The sequence below is a fragment of the Neovison vison genome, chromosome 1 (assembly GCF_020171115.1).
Source record: "Neovison vison isolate M4711 chromosome 1, ASM_NN_V1, whole genome shotgun sequence".
NCBI lineage: Eukaryota > Metazoa > Chordata > Mammalia > Carnivora > Mustelidae > Neogale > Neogale vison.
Window position 1 is genome coordinate 238,789,429 of NC_058091.1, and position 24,270 is coordinate 238,813,698.

The window sequence follows — 24,270 nt, forward strand, 5'->3', positions numbered from 1 at the left end:
AAAAGAATGTGAAGTTGAGAATTTGGGTGTCACTAGGTTTGTTCAGTGTCATCTGATTGCAATCCTATGGTCTTTATTGATACTTATGATCTTTAAGGAGCTAACCCCAGCAAAGGCCTATCTACTAAAGTCACATAAGACACATTGCAGGGGCTTGAAACTTAGTCCTACTTATAAAATGATATGGAAGAGAACAAAGAAATAAGGACTGTTTAACACAAAATAGGTAGATAACTAGTCTTCAAAACGCTTTTTCAAGGTAGTCTAAAAAAGATCTCTAAGGTGTAACATGTGAAACGCCTGTTAGAAATACAGTATTAACAACTTGGTTCAATAGGACTGTGGATTGGGTAATAGCTGCATGACCACTGAAAGGATCACACCCCACTTCTAAACACTGTTCATCTTTTTATTGAATATTCTGGTAAATATTTCACATTAATACAGGCTACATTAAGTAGAGCCACTATATGACAAGAAATTTACTCAACTTTTTCCTTTTAAGTATGTAAACAATTGTACATGTATTTACCACCCTAAAAGGTTGAAACATGTAATCATCTAATTCTCTTCTGCATACAAGTAGCATTCAGTATGTTTAGCCAAAAGCACTAAGTTCAAAATGGCTAAACTAACCAGAGAACATAATCAGGTGGATAGGAAATCACTTCGTTCTTATACAATGGGCAATCAAATCTCCATTGCTAACGCCTCAGAGAAATTTTCTTAGTTAGGCACATTAAAAAAAAAAAAAAAAAAATCCCCAGGGTTCTTCCAAGGTTTCTCAAACAAGGCTAAAGAATAAGACCTTCTAACTTAGTTGACATATTTGAGATGCATGTTTCCAATATGAGGAGCCCACGTGCCAGGCCAAATCTGAAAAGGGGGAGGAAAAATTGGAATTTCTAATTAGGAATCTTTAGACAGTTACAAAATGAATATATAAATGCAATGGCAATTCACTGTTTCTGCCTAGGAAGAATGCACATACATGAGATAAAATGTTCAGAAGCATCACACTGTTACTGAAAAACTTAGTTCAGATGAAGGTGGTCAGATGTCATGACTTGATATTCAGAATTTGCATTACCCGAAGAATTAAAAGAGTGACATGACAAAATAAGAGAGCACTAAGTCTATTTTACCTGCTGGGCATCAGTGCATTCAGTAGAATTTTGAATAACTTTTATCATAGGGTTCCAAGCAGGATCTGGGTTGTGAAGTCCATTAAACAGAGGTCCACCTGGAACATCAGCAAGCTGAGGATGGGAGGGTATTATGGTGCCTCCATACATGGAAATTGGCAGACCCTATGAAAGAAAGCAAAAAGCTTAATCCTGAAGGTAAAATGTTTCTATAATACCAGCTTAGCTCTCTCCAATTTCCTTTCCATCCACAAAACTCCTGCGGATCCTTTAAAAATACAGAATCATGCAGTGTTGAAAAACTAAAAGTGGTTTACCTGCGTTAGTAACACTTTTTAACAAGAAGAAAATCCCCCCAACTAAATCCAGTATCAAATCATTAGGAAATTTCTCAACTTTGATGAACACACAGAATACCCTCAACTTTTCCATATTTTAGTTTCATCACTAAGTTTGCGCTAAGAAGAAAAGGGAAACTCTACGAAAAGACCTGGCCAAGTCATGGAAACAAGCTTGTTACACCAAAAGGGAGAATTATTTCAATACAAACTATTCCTTAACATTGGCTGGCAAAGTGTTAAACAAGTTACAGTGATGTTTATTGACTCACTTTAGAAAAATCCAGAAAACTGCTTGCCATAGGTTGATGAAAAATGTTAGAGGGGGCTACCATTCCAGAATCATCTCTCTCCATTGGTTGATGCTGGGAGAATGTGCTTGGGTCTGATAATTGTTGATGCATTGGATGGTTCCCTATCACAGACTGTGACCAACCTGATAAGCCTTCTGGAAAGAAGAATTGAGGACAGGGTTTGATATTTATTGGAGTAAAATAACAAAATATTACTACTTGAACTTTTTTCATACTCAATTTTATCACACTCATTCCTCTGAAAAGTTCAGTGCATGTTGACGACAATCTTTGCAAACTGAAACAAATCAGTTCCTGGAAAACTGAGGGAAGTCCTTTGAATACCCCAAATATTTGAATACCCCAAATATTCTACCTAATCCTTTGAAAGAGAGCACTTATGCTCTCTGAAAGAATATAAATGATTATCCCATTACTGGAAAGCTTAAAAGGGAAGGGAAGTACACTTTGAATCTTTTACTTCTCATCTATACTTATTTTTATTACATATATTACAGATATTATTATGTATAAACCAAACCAACATTCCAAACTCTGAAACTGGACTGAATTCTTCGAAGGTATAAACACCCATACTGACTGTTAAGTGTAGGAACTAAGCCATTTTGTTTTAAGGAACTAAGCTTTATTTATTTATTTATTTATTTATTTATTTATTAAACATTTGTTTATTTGACAAGAGATCACAAGTAGGCAGAGAGGCAGACAGAAAGGGGAAGGGAAGTAGGCTCCCTGCCAAGCAGAGAGCCCGATGCAGGGCTCCATCCCAGGACCCTAGGATCATGACCTGAGCCGAAGGAAGAGGCTTTAACCCACTGAGCCACCCAGGCGCCCAAGGAACTAAGTCTTAATGGCAAAATCCCACAACTTACTGGAGATATCCTTCCAAAAAGAAGACAAGGCAACTATACCTGACATAGCGTTGACACCAAATGACCAGATCCCACTGTGTCCAACAGGAGCAACAAAACTGGTCCCCACAGGGGCTTGTGCGACAGACCCTCCTTGCCGAATCCGGGCTAGCCTCTCTGTTCCAATGGGGGGAGGTATCTTTCGATCCTGACTGGCACTGCCTCCTTTTGGTTGGCCCAAAGTTGGTGGGGCAGAGGTGGCTGAAAGAGGTGAAGATGATCCCGAAGAAACAGATGGAATAGGAGAGTCACCTGGTGGCAAAATATTTTTCTATTGTTTTATTACATTAAAAACTAATTATAATATGAGAAACCTTGTTGGAAAGACCTATTTCACAACACAGGTTCTGTAAGAAAAATTTCATTTTATAAGATCTTTCAAGTGAAAGCACATAAATTCTATGAATATTATCCTACACTACTTCCGTACATACGAAGTATAAGCAAATACTCTAAAAATTGTTTTCCAGATTGCTGAACAAAGCTAAAAAGGATGAAAGCCATATTAATTTTTATTCTAGTTCTAAATAGTCTTCTCAAAACATAACCTGTCAGATTTTAAATTAAATGTGGCAATGTCTGTACAATAATTAGCATATTGTTTGGAAAAGAGCTGGTGGCCTTCTCTATTTAGCTGTTCTCTTTTTTTCTCTTCCTATGGCCCTTTTTTCCATAACGAAGAAAGGTTATATGTTAGCAAATATCTTGGATTCAATTCATGGCTTTGTTTCCTAATGGGATTCTCAGGTAATGTTGGTAGTTTTCCCTGTCAAAAGGGCCAATATTCATTGACTGCCTCACAAAGCTCATTTTAAAAAATCAAATCCTGTTCAAGTACTGTGAGAACTTCATCTGTTCTAAATATTGAGAAAAATAAGAAGAACAAAGGCATATGTTCACTTATAAGTGGTAATAATTTGGTTTCCTAAAATGTAAAAATAAGCTAAGAATCATAAAATTGACTAGATACATAAATCTACTTTTCGGACTTAAGAAATTATTTTGCAATGCTATCCTCAAAGGGTCCTTTTTATAAAACTAAGTGTAGTACCTCTTTTCTTGATCCAACTCCCTGTATAAACATTTCTGGCTTGGAAGGACAGCTTGACCCCTCTCAAGTTTTCTATCCTACAAATGACTGACAATTTTTGACAGGCCTTCAATTCAAACCTTAGGTATCCGAATACCATCATACCATTAACTTTAGTTTACTAAACTTTTACTAGAGTTACTATGCAGTGCTTCCTGAAACAAATGGTTTAATAGCTTATTCAAGACTCTTTGGGAAGAGTTCCTCCAGGATTCCTACATGAGTTTGAGGCGCTTGTCCAAGGATGGGGGGAAAAATGTTGCCTGTTGAAACTTGGAGTCCCAACAGGAGCTGGCCCTTGCAGGAAAACCCGTGTTCCTGGGATGCTGGAAAAACTTGTCAGAGGAGCAGAAGAGGAAGATGGGGAGCTGCCTGATGGATCAATGGATGGTAAGCCTGAAAGAAAACAGGTCCAAGACATCCAATTAGCCAAGGTTTTAAAACTGAAAGCCCAAAGTTTACTTAATTCCTTTTTAAAAGAGAAGAAAGCATGCAGTTTATTTTTGTAGATCACAGCAAAAATAACCCACGTATGTGGCCCTATATTATGGCCCAAACGAATTTTACTCTTGAAGTCCTGACGAATCATCACCAAATAGCACTAGCTATAGAGGAAATGAGCCCAACATTTAAGAACGGCAGTCACCTGGAATGATGTTCTGGATAAATCTCAAAGCTTTCATTGGAGGGGCTGAAATGTGAGCATGTTGTGACTAAATGGTACCAATTAATCACTTCTGCTTCGTCTTGTGGGGAAAATCTCAAAGTACAGCTATTCATCAATATAAAATAGTTATTTCCTATGGGAGTTGAATAACATGATCTACCAATGTTTCCTTCCTAATGAGTAAAAGTACCCTATTAAAGATAATTTCAGTATTCCATCTGATAAAAAAAAAAAATCAACAGTTGCATATGAAAGTTTTTATCTAGTTTGTGTAAATCTGAATTTAGCAGTCTTTTCAAATGCCACTGCTTTCTTTGGAGAATATATTAGAGAAAGGGAACAAGTGCCTGGAAAAGGATTATAGATACGTATCTCAGGAAAAGATAATTGGTATCAACATAAAAAAACTGTCAAACTTCTCTCAAGCAGGTCTTCATCCATTTAAAGTATGTAATTCAAAGGCTTTTAGCATATTCACAGAGCTGTGCAACCATCACCATAATCAATCTTAGAACATTTTTATCTTTTCTTTTTTTTTTTATTTATTTGTTTTTTATTTTTTTTCCAATTTATTTATTTTCAGAAAAACAGTATTCATTATTTTTTCACTATTTTTATCTTTTCTAAAAGAAACTCTGTACCCATTACCTATAACTTTCCATCCTCCAAACAACCAATTATAAACTTTCTGTCTCTATAGATTGGTCTATTCTGGAAATTTCATATAAATGCAATTATATAGTATGTGATCTTTTTGCGACTGGTTCTTTCACTGGGCATGGTATTTTCAAGGTTCCGCCATCCTGTCGTGTGCATCAGTACTTCTCTCCTTTTTACTGTTGAGTAGTAATCCCATTATAGCAATACACCACATTTTATTTATGCATTTATCAGTTGAGGGACAGTGGGTTGTTTCCACTTTTGGGTTATTATGCTGCCATGAACATCTGTGTACTCATTTTTTGTGTAGACATTTTTCTCTTCCACCTACGAGTGGAATTACTGGATAATATGGTAACTACGTATAACTCTCTGAAGAACTGTTAAAAACAGTTCTTCTCAAGTTGCTTTGAATTTCCACTTTGAATTTCCACTGACAGCATTTGAGGTTTCCAATTTCTCCACATCCTTCTCTTATTGTCTTCAGTATTACTATTTCTTACCTGTGAATCAGTAGAATTAGACTATATCCATGAAAGAAGAGGATCAACAAAAGAAACCAGACAGGCAGTTAAGGTAAAAAGCCAAGCCTACCAATCCTGGACCTCAGAGGGAAGGTCCAGGATTAATGCTTGCTTTCCAAAAAATGGTTACTTTTGACTAGCAGTAGATAATTTTGATGCTATAGATCTGAGTACTTAAGGTCCCCCAATCTCATTTTCTACCAAACCAGATGGATGATTTCCTTTCCTTTTTTTCTTTTTTCTAGAAATTCATAATCCATACACCTTCTGGGATGCAGTATGTGGAGTGCAAAGAGTTTAATACTGGAATATGAGAGATCTGAGGTCAAACTGGCTAAGGTACTGGGAAGTCACATGTTGGTGCCAGTCATGTCAAAGATTAATGCCTTCCACACAGATTGCCTGAACATTGGCAATACATTCTTCTTTCACCCTGTGGCCTCTGAAAACCTCTATTACAGTTTCCCCAAAATGAAAAGTTAAAATACATACTGATTTATGGAAAAAAAAATAGAAAATGGAAGAAAAAAATCCCAGAGAATATTTTGGACCATAGATGCTTTTATGCAAGCTTATATATTTCCTTGAATATGATGAAACAGCTATGTTTTCCTGAAAAGACGAGTGAATAAAAACATCTGAAATGAAAGCCAAGGCTACACCACATAAACTCCCAAATTTTCAACACACAGATCAGTTTATAATTAGCAAAATGGAAGGATGGGCTACAAAAGACAGTTTTCCAAGGGAAAGAAAAGAGCTTCTTACCCCCACTCCACGTCAGCTGCGATTTCTCATTTGTTTTTCACAATAGTGTAGAATAGACTGAAATTTGGCTCCTAGATTCTAGAAAACAGACTCTGGTCTTCTAAATATCTTCAAACCAATATTAGACTCCTATCTATCTATATCTTCTTTATAACGCCTCAGCAGCTAATTTGTAATTTCAAGAAACCGAAGTGCTGAATCTAAATTGGCCTTTTTAGAGGAAGAGCCCATGAATGATTGGATCTCTTTAGTCAACCCCATCTAATGTCAATAATAAAGAACACTATCAAACAACCCTTAACATTCAGTCTGAGGACCCAAGACTGAGAATATAGAATAATGTAGATTAGGGACTAGTCCCTAACACCTATGTAACATAAACTTTTTAAATATGAGAAATGCAAATACTCACTATGATTTTAAAAATGTCTACATGGGGCACCTGGGTGGCTCAGTGGGTTAAGCCTCTGCCCTTGGCTCAGGTCATGATCTCAGGGTCCTGGGACCAGCCCTGCACTGGGCTCTCTGCTCAGTGGGGAGCCTGCTTCCCCCTCCCTCTCTGCCTACTTGTGATCTCTCTCTGTCAAATAAATAAATAAAAAAGAAAAAGAAAACTCACTTAAAAAAAAAAGTCTACAAATGTGGAATCCTTGAAACATCCCGAGTCCCTTTTTAGTAATACCAACACACCAGTTCTTAGAAAATGCACTGATGCAAGGTAAAACCTCCTTGCCATGAGGGACAGAAACATCATCAAGCCAACAGAAAGCAGCTCAATTTATGTAAGTGATTTACCTGCACGTAGATTTCTGCCCACTCCATCAGCAATCATTAATGGGTATTTATGACATACTCTCATTTCTTTAATATTACAGACTATTATCTATAAAAGAACGGCTTTCTTATTATCATGGAGGATTCGGTTATGCCGATAGAGCCCCACACTGAGCTGCAGTAATAGTCATCATAACTTACCAACGGGACTAGTAGAAACTCGCTGGGAAGGTGGTCTGAAGCCAGGTGCCTTGGAGTTGTCGGGGTGCACATTTTCCAAGTGTCCAAGTACAGAGTTACCCAGGAACGCTGACTGAACAGTGAAAGAGGCATCTGCAGCAACTCGTGAGGACAGTGGACCATCTCCCCAACCCTGGTTAGCTGGCACCTGACCGCTATCAAAAAGACTACTGAAGTGATTGAAAAGTGTGGCCGGGCCGAATGTAGGTGGCAAAGATTTATTTGCCGGGTTAATGTGCATCTGAGAACCATTCATAATGTTCATGGCTGAAGAAAGCTGCACTGCAGCTGGTGGGCCTTGAGGTGGTGTTAGAGGAACTGGATTTGTAACAAAAATAGACTGGGGATCCTGGTGTATAGTTGCATTTGGTACCACTGAGTAAAAAGAACCTCTGGGCTGCATTCGATGAGAAACTCGAGGTGCTGGTACAGCTAACTGAGGTAAATTACTGGTGTCCTGATTATCGGCAGCAACCAATCTGGGTGACGCCAGAGTCAATGGAGCGGGTTCTGCGTTAGATGCAAAAGGCATTGCCATGGGACTTAAATCAGACACACTGGACGGCTGCGTCTTGTCCTGCGTACTGCCAGAGGGAGGAGCAGGACTACTGGCTGGGTGCGCTTCTGGAGCTCCCGGGGTGTTGCTGGCAGAGCTACTGCAGCTATTGGCCGTTGAAGAAGGGGTGCACAGGTTCGCCAGGGCCTGCTCCTGTGTGGACACTTTCTCTTTGGGGGGTGGCATGGCAGAGAAAGATTCCATCTTTTGTGAAGAAAGCTGTGCTTGAGGAGTACTCGCGGGCAGAAACGTAGTGGGAACTTGCCCGCTAGGGAGAGGTGCAGAGGAAACAGAAGGCAGGGAACTACAAGTGCTTGTCACAGAAGAAATCACTGTCACTGGAGGACTCGTCTTAGGCACACAGGCAAACAACTGCTTTCTGACTGATGGAGTCCGGGTGTTAGTCACACACAGCTGCTGACTGGCAGCAACTACGGAAGAGACAGTGATAGGACAATTGGCAGTAGCTAGTCCAGCAGACTCGGAGGGTAAGCCAGTCCCGTTCTGGTTAGGTAGACGGCCTGCGTTATTATGCTTTGGAGAGCTACTTGTGTTGCCAGGATTCACAGGTCTCACTGGGAATGGTCCCCAAGTGTTAGGAGAGGGTGAAAAGGTTCCTCCAAACTGGGCCATGGGCAAGCGAGGATGCCGAATCTGTTGCATAGTCTGAGCAGCCAGCAGGGCAAAATGAGGGTGGGGGTAAGCCAAGGGTAGAGAAACTGGGAAGGAAGAACGTACATTTGCTGGAACGTTCTTGTTAAGTTTATTAGTTGGCTGGAACGTTGATAATGTTGTCGCCTGTGATGTTACGAGAGCTGGAGCACCCAAAGGAAATGCATTTTTACTGGAAGCTGCTGTGGTGCCTACTCCAGATGAGAAGTTTGCATGGATGGATTTGGTGCTGGCAGGTGTTCTGATATGATTTTTAGGAATCAAGTCTTCCAGTTCCTTAGCAGGATCTTGAATAAGTGCATTGATAAGTTGAACTGCATATCTTGTTGATTCGGTACCACCCCTGGGGAGAAAACAAACAAAACATGAAAATATAATCAAAGACTTAAAAACAGGTCATCTTAACATTAAATAAAATTCTTGACTGTACCACAACCTAACAAAAGTTAGCTTCTAAAAAACATTTAATTTCTACACAGATCGAGTAATACACATTTTTCACAATTACCTTATTGTGATCATTCTCTCGCCGTTCTTGTCTTTTTGTTTATCCACATCAATATGTGCACCCGTAACGTCTTGTATAGCAGTGATGTTGCACCCTCCCCTTCCCATTATCCTGGAAACCACGGAAGCTGGAACGGACAACTTCTTTGACCTAGAAAATGAAGACCACACATGAGCTTATGAAAGCAAATATCTTTTTTATTTTTTAAAGATTTTTATTTATTTATTTGACAGACAGAAATCACAAGTAGGCAGAGCAGCAGGCAGAGAAAGAGGGGGAAGCAGGCTCCCTGCTGGGCAGAGAGACCGATGCAGGGCTGGATCCCAGGACCCTGAGATGTCATGACCTGAGCCAAAGGCAGAGGCTTAACCCACTGAACCAACCAGGCGCCCCAAGCAAATGTCTTTATTTAAAAAGATCATTTGGTGAGAATGTTCACAGACACCTGTAGAATAGTATTTCTTAAACCTTAAAGGGGCAAGTATTACAAGGTTTTGTTTTAGGAACTGACCTCTTCTCATACTGAATTTAATTTAGTGAAAGTAAAAATTCCTTTGTCATTTCAAACAAGATTATATTTTAAATAACCTGTGATCTAAGCATTTAAATCTACCTCTAACATCGCACGTCAACTAAACTGCAATGATCCTAGGTACATACCCTTCCTAAATTTAAATAATGCAGGGTGCCTGGGTGGCTTAGTGGGTTAAGCCTCTGCTTTCGGCTCAGGTCATGATCTCAGAGTCCTGGGATCAAGTCCTTCTCTGGGCTCTCTGCACAGTGGGGAGCCTGCTTCCCCACCTCTCTCTGCCTGCCTCTCTGCCTACTTGTGATTTCTCTGTGTGTGTCCAATAAATAAATAAAATCTTTAAAAAAAAGTAAATAATGCGTAACATACTGTTAAACTTCATACCAAATAATAGAGGCTAGCTTATCAATATCAATAATTTACACTTAGCAATATAAAAACCCAAAGCCTCAGATATGAACTACATAAAAAGGAAGTCACACGTGGAACCTGGGACTTGCACTTATATGTGAGCTGAGCAGAGCTGGAGAGAAGACCAGAGGCTGATCTTGGGATCTGATAAGATGGCCTGGCTGTCCCTAAGGACTATTAAAGAAACCCAGTGTTTGCAGGCAGCAGCAGTTCTTAAGCATTAAAGCAGAACCAGATGAGAGCAACACCTACTATTTTCAAGTTCTCAGTGTTGGGCCCTAGGATTCCCCATGTCGGAGAGGGACCTTCACAAACCTGAATTATTCTGTCTAAAAGAATATCAATGGCAGCATTTGAGGTACTTTTCATGATCAAAATTTTTCACACCTTAATTCTGGGAAGGATATATTCAGATATTTTGAGAGCTAAAGCACAGACTTAAGCTCACAGACTAAAGCATAGGCCATGAGCAATACTTAAATCGATCTTATCATCAAGTGTACATCACTTCTCCTATTCTGCCAAGACTTCTTTTTGTTTCCATTTAATGGACACGATCTTCAGGAACAGTACTGAATAAAAGCCCAGACATTTCAGTCCTTTGGCAATTTAATGCACATTAGCAAAAATGTCTGGTCCTGCTTCCCTGTTGCAAAGCATGAACAGAGGCTAAAAGTATCATCTGGACTGTACAAAACATTTGAAAGCAGTAGCCCTTCTGCTTTCATTCATTTCCCTGCTCATGGTTTAAGTATAAAGCACCGTGATGGGGTGTCTGGGTGGCTCAGTAGTTGGGCGTCTGCCATCGGCTCAGGTCATGATCCCAGGGTCACAAGATCGAGCCCTGTGTCAGGCTCCCTGCTCTGCGGGAAGCCTGCTTCTCCCTCTCCCACTCTCCCTGCTTGTGTTCCTTCTCTGGCTGTCTCTCTTAAAAAATAAATAAATAAATAAATAAATAAAACACTGTGATTAAAGGTCCTCTTCTTTCCTCTTTTTTGAGGGTGAAGGTAGTTTTATTTTAATTTTATGGGTGCCTTTCCCCCTTGTAGCAATTGCTCTGGTTAATAGCGGCTAACCAGTTCTTTAGAACATACTCTCCAGCAAAGCCTAACTTAATTTAAACACTGTAAATGGACCAAGTTGATTGTTTTTGCCATTTGGGACCATTAAACAAACATCACAGCCCTCACTAATAACACTGTGACTTTGCTGCAGAACAGTCAGTATAAAATCTTCACTTTTTTTTTTTTAAAGATTTTATTTATTTATTTGACAGACAGAGATCACAAGTAGGCAGAGAGGCAGGCAGAGAGAGAGGGGGGAGCAGGCTCCCCGCTGAGCAGAGAGCCCAACATGAGGCTTGATCCCAGGACCCTGAGATCATGACCTGAGCCGAAGGCAGAGGCTTAACCCACTGAGTCACCCAGGTGCCCCAAATCTTCACTTTTAAAAGAAGTTTATGACCATGTTGTATGGTTTGTCTGGAAATGTCTGCAATTATTTTGTTATTGTAAAGCCAACATATGTCGTGTCATATAAAACATACTGCAAAATTTACATATTGCTTCTCATTTTACTTAAGCCAACTCTGGATTGAGTATGGCACAAATAATAACCACATTCAAATTATTCATTAATTACTTGGTCACCACCTCATTAGACAAGAATCTATGCGTAGTCTATGACAGTTAAAAAGATAAGACTAATTCTACTTACCTTCGTACAACTTCTTTCCACCCTTCTTCTCTTTTCTGTCCCCTTTTGGGGCTAGTTAGATTCAGCTTTATGTTTGGAGAACTTAATGGCAATGGCACTGACTTAAAGCTTGTTGATAAGGAATTAGAATTCGTTTCACCTTCAAGTCTGAGAAGAAAGAATTAATCAAGTCCAATAAAACAAATTTTAATATAGAAACTCAAGAGACCATTTATTGTCAAAGTTATGCTGAATGTTTGAATTAAAATTTGGCACATCCGTTCAGAAAAGCAGAAAAACAGGGCAAAAAGTTCATCATCTACGTCAGTATGAAAACAGATTCAGAAGCCAGAAGCTGGACTATAATCAATAAAAATGACACAGTGAAAATAAAAATCAAAATATGCTAGTATTTTCAACTTCAAAATTTAATCATAAAAATTTCTAATAATCTCACTTAAAAAATGGCACACGATTAGGACATTAGTGAATTTCGGTTCTGAATACCGAAATACAGATAATGTGGTAGACCTAAATTGTTTAACACAATTTGTGCTAAAAAAATGTACTCAAATTTTTGTGCCAGTCATGAAAAAGGACAGGTGGATGCACAGTTAACAAATCAGAAAAATTTACCGTGTTTGAGTTTTGGAAGTAGCAGTACTTGTCTTTTCTTCTTGGGAATGGAGTAGCAGTGACGGGTATCTCCTATCATTAGAGGAATTCACATCCATAGTGAAATTTAACTCTTGGCTTTTACCACCACTGCTACTCTCACTGTTGCAGTCTGTGCTGTCCAAGTTATCCGAGTCACTGTTCCCACCTGTACCACCACCTCTGGGTTCTCCATTTATTTTATTTTTATCAGCTTTTTGCTGTGCTAAGGATATATGTTGTTCTGGTAATATTATATGTGCAGTGGGAGGGGTCTCCTTTGTTTTGTTCTTCTTATTTTTCCGATTGGTGCTAGGAGTTGTCACCACATTGGCCCTTTTTTTCCCAAACACATTTGTGAATGTTGCAGATGTTGCAGAAATTCCGATTGTGGTAGTGGTTGTTGCACTAGGAGGTTCTATGGGAACTTCTTGCTCCACTGAAATTATCAAAAGGATAAAAATCACACTGACAGCCACAGAGCTCAAAACAAACTATGACAAGATATACATAATAATTCCAGCCTTTAAGTCATCTTTTCCTTTCACCAGCATTCACTAGCAAATAAAGAAATCTTCATTGTTAGAACAAATGTACTATATCCAATTTTGATGTCTAACTCATTATAAAAACATTCACAGCATAACACTCTTAATATCTGAGGTGCTAGTATCATGAACTAACCAAAAATCACAATACAGTTTAAATTCAGGGAAATTTTCGGGGCGCCTGGGTGGCTCAGTGGGTTAAGCCGCTGCCTTCGGCTCAGGTCATGATCTCAGGGTCCCGGGATCGAGTCCCGCATTGGGCTCTCTGCTCAGCAGGGAGCCTGCTTCCTCCTCTCTCTATCTGCCTACTTGTGATCTCTCTCTGTCAAATAAATAAATAAAATCTTAAAAAAAATAAATAAATTCAGGGAAATTTTAATAATTTGGCTATTTTTTATTTATTTATTTATTTATTTATTTATTTGAGAGAGAGAGAGACAGTGAGAGAGCATGAGCGAGGAGAAGGTCAGAGAGCGAAGCAGACTCCCCATGGAGCTGGGAGCCTGATGTGGGACTCGATCCCGGGACTCCAGGATCACGCCCTGAGCCGGAGGCAGTCGTCCAACCAACTGCACCACCCAGGCGTCCCTAATTTGGCTATTTTTGATAAGATATAAATTTTGGGGTGCATGTTTCCCTTTGATTTAGTAGCTAGAAAGTTATTAGGCACTAAGCAAAACAGGTCAGTCAGAGAAATACAAATACCATATGATTTCATTTGTATGTGGAATTTAAGAAACGAAACAAATGAGCAAAGGGGAAAAAAGGAGAGAGAATGACAAACCAAGGAACACCCTTAACTGTAGAGAATAAACTGATGGTTACCAGAATGGAGGTGGGTGGGGGGATGGGTGAAATGGGTGATAAGGATTAAGGAGTGCACTTGTGATGAGCGCTGGGTGTTGTATGCAAGTGCTGAGTCACTAAATTACACACCTAAAACTAATATTACACTATGTTAATAAATTGGAATTTAAATCATTTTTTAAAAAAATTCCAGGAAATTCTCAGATAGTATTTTATTTTTTTTAGATTTTATTTATTTATTTTTTAAAGATTTATTTATTTATTTGACAGACAGAGATCACAAGTAGGCAGAGAAGCAGACAGAGAGAGAGAGAGAGAGAGAGAGAGAGAGAGGAGGAAGCAGGCTTCCCGCTGAGCAGAGAGCCGATGCGGGGCTCGATCCCAGGACCCCGAGACCATGACCTGAGCCAAAGGCAGAGGCCTAACCCACTGAGCCACCCAGGTGCCCCAAGATTTTATTTATTTATTTGACAGAGATCACAAGTATGCAAAGAGGCAGGCAGAGAGAGAGGAGGAAACAGGCTCCCTATGGAGCAGAGAGCCCGATGCAGGACTCGATCCCAGGATCCTGGGATCATGACCTGAACTGAAGGCAGAGGCTTTAAACCACTGAGCCACCCGAGCACCCCTCAGATAGTATTTTAGAATTAGAATTCAAATAGAGAACAATTACTTGACTACTACAAGCATTACTTACAATGTACAAAAAACAATCTGCGAATAATAAACCCCAGCCCTCTGTAGCTTTGAGCCTGAACCTTAGCTCAAAACTTACTGAGGCACTGGACCTCTCCCCAGTTTCCAAATGGAGGAGGAAAGGGTAGGACAGAACCTGAAGAGAAGCTGGCAAATCTCTTTACTGTATCACATTTAGGACATACATGATATTTTACAGGGTGATTTAAATTAAAACTGAACTTCAAATTACATGCTTGCCTTCCTTCCACTTTCTGTTTCTCTGTATCACTTTACAATGTAAAGTATTAAAAAATATCTACTATAAAAGCCAACTGTCAATTTCAGATTAAAGTATCGAATATCTATCCAGAATTAGAGTAAGAAGTACTCAAAATGAAGTTGACAAACACAATTTTAACACTAATTTGGAAGGGTCATTTCTTACCATCTTCATCATTCTCCTCTTCATCTTCATCCTCCGGTAGTTCTGAATTCTCCTTAGGTTTGTTTTCCTCATCTTCTTCCTGCTTCCTTTTCTGCTCCTCCTTTTTCTTTTTTCTCTTTTCTTTTCTTTTCTCTCGTTTAGCTGCAAGAGCCTGCTTTCTGCTCTCCTCTCTTGACTGCAAATTAAGAAGGCATATCATTTAGTCAATAATGCAATCATTTAAAATAAATAATGAATATTTTTGTTTATGATAGGTGGGGCTTCCCAGGGATGCCAGTCTCAAAACACGTTTATAAAAGCACCAAAAAAAAAAAAAAAAACCAAACAAAAAAAGATAAACTGGACATCATCAAAATTAAGTTTTTGTATTTCAATGGAACCATCAACAAAGTAAAAAGGCAACACATAAAATGGGAAAAAAATTTTGCAAATCCTACATCTGGTAAGGGATTTGTATCAAGAATATATAAAGAAGTCCCATGACTCAATAAGAGAGACAAATAACTCAATTTAAAAATACACAAAGGACCTGAACAGGCATTTCCTCAAGGACGATATATGAATAGCCAAAACATATGAAGACAGATGCTCAATAACTACTAGACATCAAGGAAAAGCAAATCAAAGTTACTAGATAACCACTCCCTATCTGCTAGATAGCTATAAGAAAGACAGACAATAGCAAATACTGGTGAGGATGAGGAAAAACTAAAACCTTCAAACACTGCTGGTAGGAATGTAAAATGGTAGAGCTGCTTTGGAAAACAATCTGACGTTTCTAAAATGGTTAAACAAAGAATTACCATATGATCTAACAACTCCCTTCTTAGATGCATTATATATATATACACACACACACACATATATATATGTATAGGCATATCTACATCTATATACAGATGGTATATATATGGTATATATACATACCCAGAGAAATTAAAACACATTCAGACAAAAACTTGTACCCAATGGTCACTTTGGCAGCACATATACTAAAAAATCTCTAACAATACAGAAGATTAGCATGGTACCTCCACAAGGATAAGAGGCAAATTCATAAAGCATTCCATATTAAAAAATATATATATTGTGTATGTATGAAGTAGAAATAACCTGAATGTCCATCAACTAATGAATAGATAAGGATAAATAAATATGTGTGTATATAATGGGATATTATTTAGCAATACAAAGAAATTAAGTATTGATACATGTGACAACATGCTGAACCCTGAACACAGTATGAAGTGAAAGAAGCTAGTCACGGAACAAATATTGTATGATTCCATTTATAGGAAATGTCCAGAATAGGCAAATCCATAAAAACAAAATACAGTTTAGTGGTTACCTAGGATGGAGGGACTGAAGGGGGTGACGCTTAAAGGGTGTAGGGTTTCTTTTTAGGATTGTGAAAATATTCTAAAATTGACTGTGGTGATAAATGCAGAACTCTATGAATGTACTGAAAGCCACTGAATTATATGCTTTATTTGTTTGAAAATATATGTATATTTTAAGAGTGTATTTACTTGAGAAAGAAACAGAGAGCACAAGCAGGGGGAGGGGAAGAAGGAGAGACACAGGCAGACTCTCTGCTGAGCTGGGGGCCTCACGCAGGGCTCCACCCCAGGACCCTGAGATCACAACCTGAACTGAAGTCAGATGCTTAACTGACTGAGCCAGTCAGTCACCTCTGAACTGTAGACTTTAAATGGGTGAACTGTATGATATGTGAATTAAATCTTAGTATTGCTGTTAAAAAATACATTTATGTAGCATCTGTTTATTACTATATAGTCAGCTATATGGTAGCTGACTACAATGCAACTATCATGATCTTATAAACTACTAAAAAATTTCACTGTAAAAAATACTGAACAGAGACTATTATAAAAATTGTTTTCCTACTTTATAGAATTTTTTAAAGCCACACATGTAATTCTGATCACTTTTAGGTTTTGCTGTGGCTAGTATCAGAAAATGTCTTTTTTTTTTTCGGAAAGGGGAATGTAATAAGTTGCTAGCATCATGATGAAAGTTTGAAACAAGTAGAAAACACATCAAGTGATTTATCCTTCTAGGGTAATTAAGTAAAGCATTTTCCTCAGAACTAAAATTTATCATTTTGAGACATAAACTGATTATTCTTTGAAATTTTTATTTATCCAAATCAGAAGTTGGCAAACTGTGACCTGAATGCCAAGTCCAGACTACCATCTGTGTTTCTATGGCTTGAAAGCTAAGACTAGCTTTGACATTTTTAAATGGTTGAAAGAAATAAAATGAGTATTTTGTGACACTTGAAAATTATACGAAATTCAAATTCCAGTGTTCAAAAATAAAGTTCTATTGGAACACTGTAATGCTCATTCACTTAGGTATTGCCTATAGTTGCTTTTGTGCTATACCAACAGAGCTGAGGACTCATGACAGACACCACATGGCCTACAAAGCCAAAAATATTTACTATTTAGAATTTTATAGAAAAAGTTGGCAATTCACTATGTAAATGAGAAAGGACTGAGAGAAGAGATTGCGTATTTAGCTAAAAACTGAATTTCATCACTCTGTTGGCCTAAGAACAAATCGGCTAGCCATTTAGGGAACTGCTGACCATATCCCAGGGTAGTTACACAAAAATCGGGCGCCTGGGTGGCTCAGTGGGTTAAGCCGCTGCCTTCGGCTCAGGTCATGATCTCAGAGTCCTGGGGTCGAGTCCCGCATCGGGCTCTCTGCTCAGCAGGGAGCCTGCTTCCCCCTCTCTCTCTGCCTGCCTCTCTGCCTACTTGTGATTTCTCTCTGTCAAATAAGTAAATAAAATCTTTAAAAAAAAAAAAATCAAAATTATAGACATGAAAGGTACCTTAACAGTCATCTAACTATGAACTCTGCTTTATTTTAAAATGAATATAACTTTTTTTCCCTTCTGACTTTTAACTGTAATCTTAAGGTTTGTACTTTTACCCCTAATATAAGCAATGAATGTCCTTTTATGTTCAGATCTTTTGAGCATTTGTCTAATTATTCACCTTAGGCTAAGTTTCTATAAGTGGAATGATTGGTGGGAGTATGGGTATCCACCTTTTTATTTTGGAAAGCACTTCCATTAATAGCTATAGTGATTTACACCATATATCAAAATTCATTCACTAGAGTGCTAATCCTTCCTCACCCTTGCCATCAATGGCTATTATCTAATCTTTAAATTTTAACTTTGCCAATGTGGTAAAAAAAAAAAAATTATTGAACATTTGTATTTCTTTTTCTGTGAACTGCCCATTCATGTTGGATCATTTTTTATTCTGGCAAGTTATGTTTTTCTCATTGATTTGTAAGCAGCCTTTCCTTCTGTTCTTAGCTTATATGTTTTTTGGATTTTTTGTTTGTTTTTAGAGAGAGAGGTGCAGGGAAAGGCAGAGGGAGAGGGAGAAAGAGAATCTTAAATAGACTCCATGCCCAGTACAGAGTCCAATGCAGGGCTTGATCTCACAACCCTAACTGAGATCATGACCTGAGCCAAAATCAAGAGTTAGACATTTAACTGACTGGGCCACCAGGTACTCCTTTTTTTTAAAGATTTTATTTATTTATTTGACAGAGAGAGGGACCGCAAGAGAGGGAACACAAGCAGGAGGAGTGGGAGAGGGAGAAGCAAGGGGAATGAGAGAGGGAGAAGCAGGTTTCATGCAGAGTGGGAGCCTGATGTGGGGCTCGATCCCAGGATCCTGGGATGATGTCTTGAGCCAAAGGCAGAGACATAACTGAGCCACCCAGGTGCCCCAAGGCACCCCATGTTTTATTCTTTTTCTTTTTTAACTAAGGGATTCAAGAGTTTAGTATCTCTCAAAATAATCGTTTTTTTTTCTTCTTTTAATCATCAACAAAATAATCTTCATGTTAAGCTAGCTCTTGCATTCCTAAAATAACTCTACTTGATCATAGTCTTTGTTCTTTTAATACAACTTGTGGATTGAACAGTAACACCCTCATTTTCCAGGTAACCAGATTGACCCTCAGAAAAGCAATTTTTTTTTAAAGTTTTTCCATTATATCACACAACCTAGGATATTAGACACTTACTCTTTAAGTGAGGATCTAATAAACCACTAACAGCACACATCTTGTAATTAACAAAAGATTTCCAATGTTTAAAAATTTTTTTCTCAAAGTAATGTTAAAACCACTAAGGTAGAGGCACCTGGGTGGCTCAGTTGGCTAAGCGTCTGCCTTCGGCTTAGGTCATGATTTTGGGGTCCTGGGATGGAGCCCCATGTAGGGTTCCCTGCTCAGCAGGGAGTATGCTTCTCCCTCTCCCCCTCCCCCCCGTTCATTCTCTCTCCCTCTCTCAAATAAATAAATAAATAATCTAAAAAAAAAAAAACCCCACTTAGGTAGTAATATCATTTGGTAAACTATGATCTGCTTGAAAACTAGTCTCTTACTTATATGATTCAAAATATTTTTAAGAACAAGAGGTCACAATAAAAAAGTTGATGGTGATTTGACAATCCATTAATCATTTCCTTGGAAAGAGATTTTGTTCAAGTTGTTGGTCATAAGAATGGTAAACTTATTCCTATAAATTTTCAACAATTCTTTTTAAAAACTTCTGGAATTTATTTAATAAGTAAGTAATTTCTACTACAACCCACGTGGGACTCAAACTAACCACATGCTTTCCAACTGAGACAGCCAGGTGCCCCAATTTTCAACAATTTCTAAAAAGAAAAATTATTTTTTTTACCTTTTCCAGATCAAGTTCCTTCAAAAGAATACTTGCATTCTTATTTGCTTCTGCAGCCTGCTGGTCTTTAGCCTTCACAATTGTCTCAACACATTGGTGACATTTTTTCAAGAGTTCCTACAGTGGAGAATGGAATTATATAAATATAGGAACACATAAAATCAACAGGCCAAATAAAACTTGAGCTGATAAGCAGAGTGAAGTCCAGGACTTAAAGCCCAAACAAATGAAAATTCACTAAGCCAAATATAAGCTATCCTTTGAGCCTAGTCATAAATTAATTCTCACCAAAAAAGGGCATTATTTCCTAAAAAGTTTGTGTTCTTAGGCAACTTTCTAATCAGGCTAATAGTCTAGCAATAACTTTTAGCCACACTCACTGTGATTATAGCTCATAACAGGAAGGAAATCTCAAAATAATCTGTTAATATTACAATATCCATTCTCCATGGAGAAACTAAAACCCAGATGGATTAGGTGATCAGTTTCACAGAAGACAAAAGGAAGCTTGCTAATTGCACACTTTGGCATATAATTCCAAATTTTTGTTTTGAAGAACAAAAATGTGCTTCAACAGTTTATTAAACCTACCTTATCTGTAATTGTTGCTATGTATCTCATGCATTCTATATCAGAAGGGAACTGATTGACTTCCTTCACCAAATATTGAACAACTTTTACATGACCCTGTAAGAACAACAACAACAAAAAATGCACAAAAGAATTCCTTGAAAATTTGCCCATATGCTTAATAACTTAAGAGTAAAAGGTATGGTGATACTTCCAGATAGTTCACTAAACTGAAAATTGAAATCGTGAAAATAAAACAACACACTCACTTATCTTTCCTAAATTTAATCTAGCATTTCCCCACTGAAAACAGAAAAACTTTCATAGAAAACAAGTGTTTCCCAGAGTAAATCTATTAATAAAAACTGGTGGTATGAAATGAACCTTTATATAAAAGGGAAATTGGTACTAAAACAGAAAGATGTTTGAGATTTCAAAGCATTATTTTGGGTCCATCTTACAAAACAAGGTAGACTCTCACATTTATTTGGGGCTCATGACATATCTAGGTAAAATGCTTTCTAAATGCTATGATCAGAGGCGGATGATATAATTAGTTCTAAGTACCATGTATTTTAACATGACCAAATTTACACAGCTTTCCTCCTACCAAGTTCTTAAACATCTTCAAGAATTAGTCTGATGGTGACAAATTTAGAGACGTCAAAAAGTCATTGCCTCCAGGGCAGGGAACTGAGAATAGGCATGACGAAATTTTCTAGGATTACAGAAGCATTACATAAGGGATGTGGGTTGCATAGGTATATGTATTTATCAAAACTCATTAAACTATGCACCTTAGGTTTGTGTATTTCCTATATGTAAATGATCCTTCAATTAAAAGGAAAGGAAGAACTGAAAAAAGAATTAAGTCCAGAAAAAATTTTAAGTTCTTTTTTTAAGATACAAAACTTACACTATTCTCTTTCAGTAACTATTTACTGACTACCTAGTACGTATTGGGCACCATGCTAAATAAACAATGTGAATAAGTAAGGATATTCGTGCTTGATCTTCCTGGATCCTCCAGTCTACTTGGGGAGATAAGCATTAAATAAGTAAATACATGTTTGAAAGTATAATTACAATTTGGGATAAAGAAAATAATAGGGTACTATAAAAAAGAACAAGAGGACCTTTTTCAGATGGGTATTAGGGAAGGACTCCCTAATTTAAAATGGGAGCTAAACGATGAACAGCAGGGAGCCCATGAAGAGCAAGGGGAAAGAAAACCAGTGTGCAAAAGTCCCTCTGGAAGTTAAAAATTTAGTGCATTCTAGACCAGCAGCAGAAGTGTAGTGAGCAAGGGTGAAGGGTAGCAAAAATTGCTTGCTGTGGGGAGGCTGGCATGAGCCATATCATGTAGGGCTTTGTAAGCCATGTTCAGTAGTTTATAGTTGATTGTAATCGTAACGGGAAGCCTTTTAAAAATACAGCAGACAAGCAAGCAATATATATATATATATATATATATATATATATATATATATAGGAGGTATAATGCATTTTTATGAAAGAGTCCACTCCTTTTTGTTCCTTCTTAGGTAGAGAAGACATCATCCACATACAAATCTCATGTTTTATGTTCAACATAACAAAACTAGTTGGGACACAACCGATTTAACAATGCAGTTGCTTATAGTGAACTACAGTGTAACTCTTAGATTTGGCCACAAAAGAGGGTGGAAGGACAGCAGTGATTTATGTATGGAAATTCAGTCTATTCCCCAGGAGCAAATCATTTTTCCCACATAGTTTCAACTTAGAATTAGTTAAAAATGGTTACATTTTACTTTCTTCCCTCCACATCAAATTACCTTGCGAAATGCTGACATAAGAGGTGTGATTTTCCGGTTATCCACTGCATCCACATCAGCACCCGCTTGTACTAGCAACTGTACCACGTCAAAATGACCACCACTGGATGCCAACCAGAGTGGCGTGTTTCCCTTCTTGTTCCGAACATCAATATGGGCTCCCCTATAAAAATCAAAGAACGTAAAAAATAAATAAATAAATAAATAAATAATCAAAGAACGTTACTATAGTTACTATAGTCTCCTACAAGGGGCTGACTTTCTATTTCCTCTCTTTGTCTTTTATCTTCTATTAAATAGCATGCAAATAATATGTTCCTCATTTTTTTCAATAATCTGCTCTTTAAAATGTCAATAAAGAAAAACAATCTGAGTAGCTGTAAAGGTGCCGAAAAGTGAAAAGGAGGACAAGAACTTCTATATATAAATTAAAAATTTACCCACCTATTAATCAGGAGCTCACAGAATTTGTAGTGACCTTTGTCAGCTGCTATTGTTAAAGCAGTATCTCTTGAGGAAGGCACAGGGGGAGCATTGACATCTGCTCCTTTATCAAGGAGAACTCTTCCAACCTCTGCATATCCTCCAGAAGCAGCTTCCATCAACGGGGTAAGACCAGTCTGTTTAAACAAAAAATTTATGTAAGTACATAAATAAAATTTTGTTAACAGTCTAAAACATTTGATTTACCAATGGATTCTATTTCTGATTTTCTCTCCTAAAAGAGCTAAGCAATATTTAATCTTCAATTTTACAAAACAACAAATGAAAATTGTTAGTGAATCAGACATGCTAGAATGAATTAATTTATCATAACATACTGTCTCATATCAAAAAAATCAATTTCACAACTTCTACACTGTTATAAACTTACACACGAGACAATGACTTGTCTACCCAATGAGCAGCTATGAAAGATAAAAAGAAAATTAAAGTACATTGTTCAATGGAAAAACTGTTTAAAAATTAAAAAAAAATTTTTTTATTAACATACAATGTATTATTTGCTTCAAGGGTACAGGTCTGTGAATCATCAGTCTTACACAATTCACAGTGCTCACCATACCACATACCTTCCCCGATATGTCTATAACCCTCCCACCGCCACCCTGTTTAAAATTTTTATCTGAGAATGTAGTTTGCTAAATAACTCAGGATAAATTCTTTCCATCCTGTTCAAACTTGGGAAAAATAGGTTAAAATATCACTCCATAAATTTTATACATATGTGTCTTTTGCTCATTAATCTCTAAAACTTTTGCCAAGAGACATTTCATACTGGTATCATTTCTAAAGAAATATAGATTTTTATAGGACTTCTAACACTGAATATGTGTAATCCATTTCTTGGATAGCCGGAAAGATTCATTTTTCTTTGTGCTATGAAAAAAAAATTTTTTGCCTTGTGCTATAAAAAATTTGAGGAAAACTATACTTCCTAATTTTGTAGATTACAAAAATGTAAATATTGCATTAAATTTTAAGAAATAGGGGCGCCTGGGTGGCTCAATGGGTTTAAGTCTCTGCCTTCGGCTCGGGTCATGATCCCAGGGGTCTGGGATGGAGCCCCGCATCGAGCTCTCTGCTTGGCGGGGAGCCTGCTTCCTCCTCTCTCTCTGCCTGCCTTTCTGCCTACTTGTGATCTCTGTCTGTCAAATAAATAAATAAAATCTTAAAAAAAAATTTTTTTTAAAGAATATAACTAAGGCGGTTCAAGGAGAAAATATGATTCAAACCTATCAAATCTAGGGTGCCTGGGTGGCTCAGTGGGGTAAAGCCTCTGTCTCCAGCTCAGGTCATGATCCCAGGGTCCTGGGATTGAGCCCTGCATTGGGCTCTCTGCTCAGTGGAGAGACTGCTTCCCTCTCTCTCTGCCTACCTCACTGCCTACTTGTGATCTCTGTCTGTCAAATTAATAAATAAGTAAAATCTTAAAAAAAAGAAAAAGAAAAAGAAAAAAGAACTAGAAAGATCACCCTCTCATTAAAAAAAAAAAACACCAAAAAAACCTTTCAAATCTGAAATGACTACCAGATTGGCTGCTGTCTGACTATAAAGAATTCCACATAAGCTACATTTCTAGGGTTGTTAGTACCTAATAGTTCTAAACACAGAAATTCAAAACACTGATATACTAACTTCCTTCTAAATGCCAAACTGTCATGAATTTGTCAGAATCTGTTACAATCAGACTAAATTTTAGCT

General features: G+C 37.7%; 1 protein-coding gene across 10 annotated transcripts in view; it reads right to left on the minus strand.

Annotated features, from left to right (window-relative positions):
• The window catches only part of LOC122890583 (ankyrin repeat and KH domain-containing protein 1), a 131,719-nt gene that overhangs the window by 7,655 nt on the left and 99,794 nt on the right, over positions 1–24,270 (minus strand). For 4 of the 10 annotated variants that reach the window (XM_044226256.1, XM_044226258.1, XM_044226252.1 and 1 more), the window contains 13 exons: positions 22,510–22,685; positions 22,066–22,228; positions 20,270–20,365; positions 19,679–19,795; positions 14,935–15,109; positions 12,439–12,895; positions 11,824–11,970; positions 9,168–9,317; positions 7,393–9,002; positions 4,018–4,194; positions 2,709–2,960; positions 1,756–1,931; positions 1,146–1,310 (listed from right to left, as the gene is read on the minus strand). In XM_044226256.1, the coding sequence (XP_044082191.1) occupies positions 1,146–1,310; positions 1,756–1,931; positions 2,709–2,960; positions 4,018–4,194; positions 7,393–9,002; positions 9,168–9,317; positions 11,824–11,970; positions 12,439–12,895; positions 14,935–15,109; positions 19,679–19,795; positions 20,270–20,365; positions 22,066–22,228; positions 22,510–22,685 (3,861 nt within the window). Of the gene's footprint in view, positions 1–395; positions 877–1,145; positions 1,311–1,755; positions 1,932–2,708; positions 2,961–4,017; positions 4,195–7,392; positions 9,003–9,167; positions 9,318–11,823; positions 11,971–12,438; positions 12,896–14,934; positions 15,110–19,678; positions 19,796–20,269; positions 20,366–22,065; positions 22,229–22,509; positions 22,686–24,270 lie in introns of those variants that run through there. The other 6 variants (XM_044226259.1, XM_044226254.1, XM_044226253.1 and 3 more) reach the window with 4 other exon arrangements.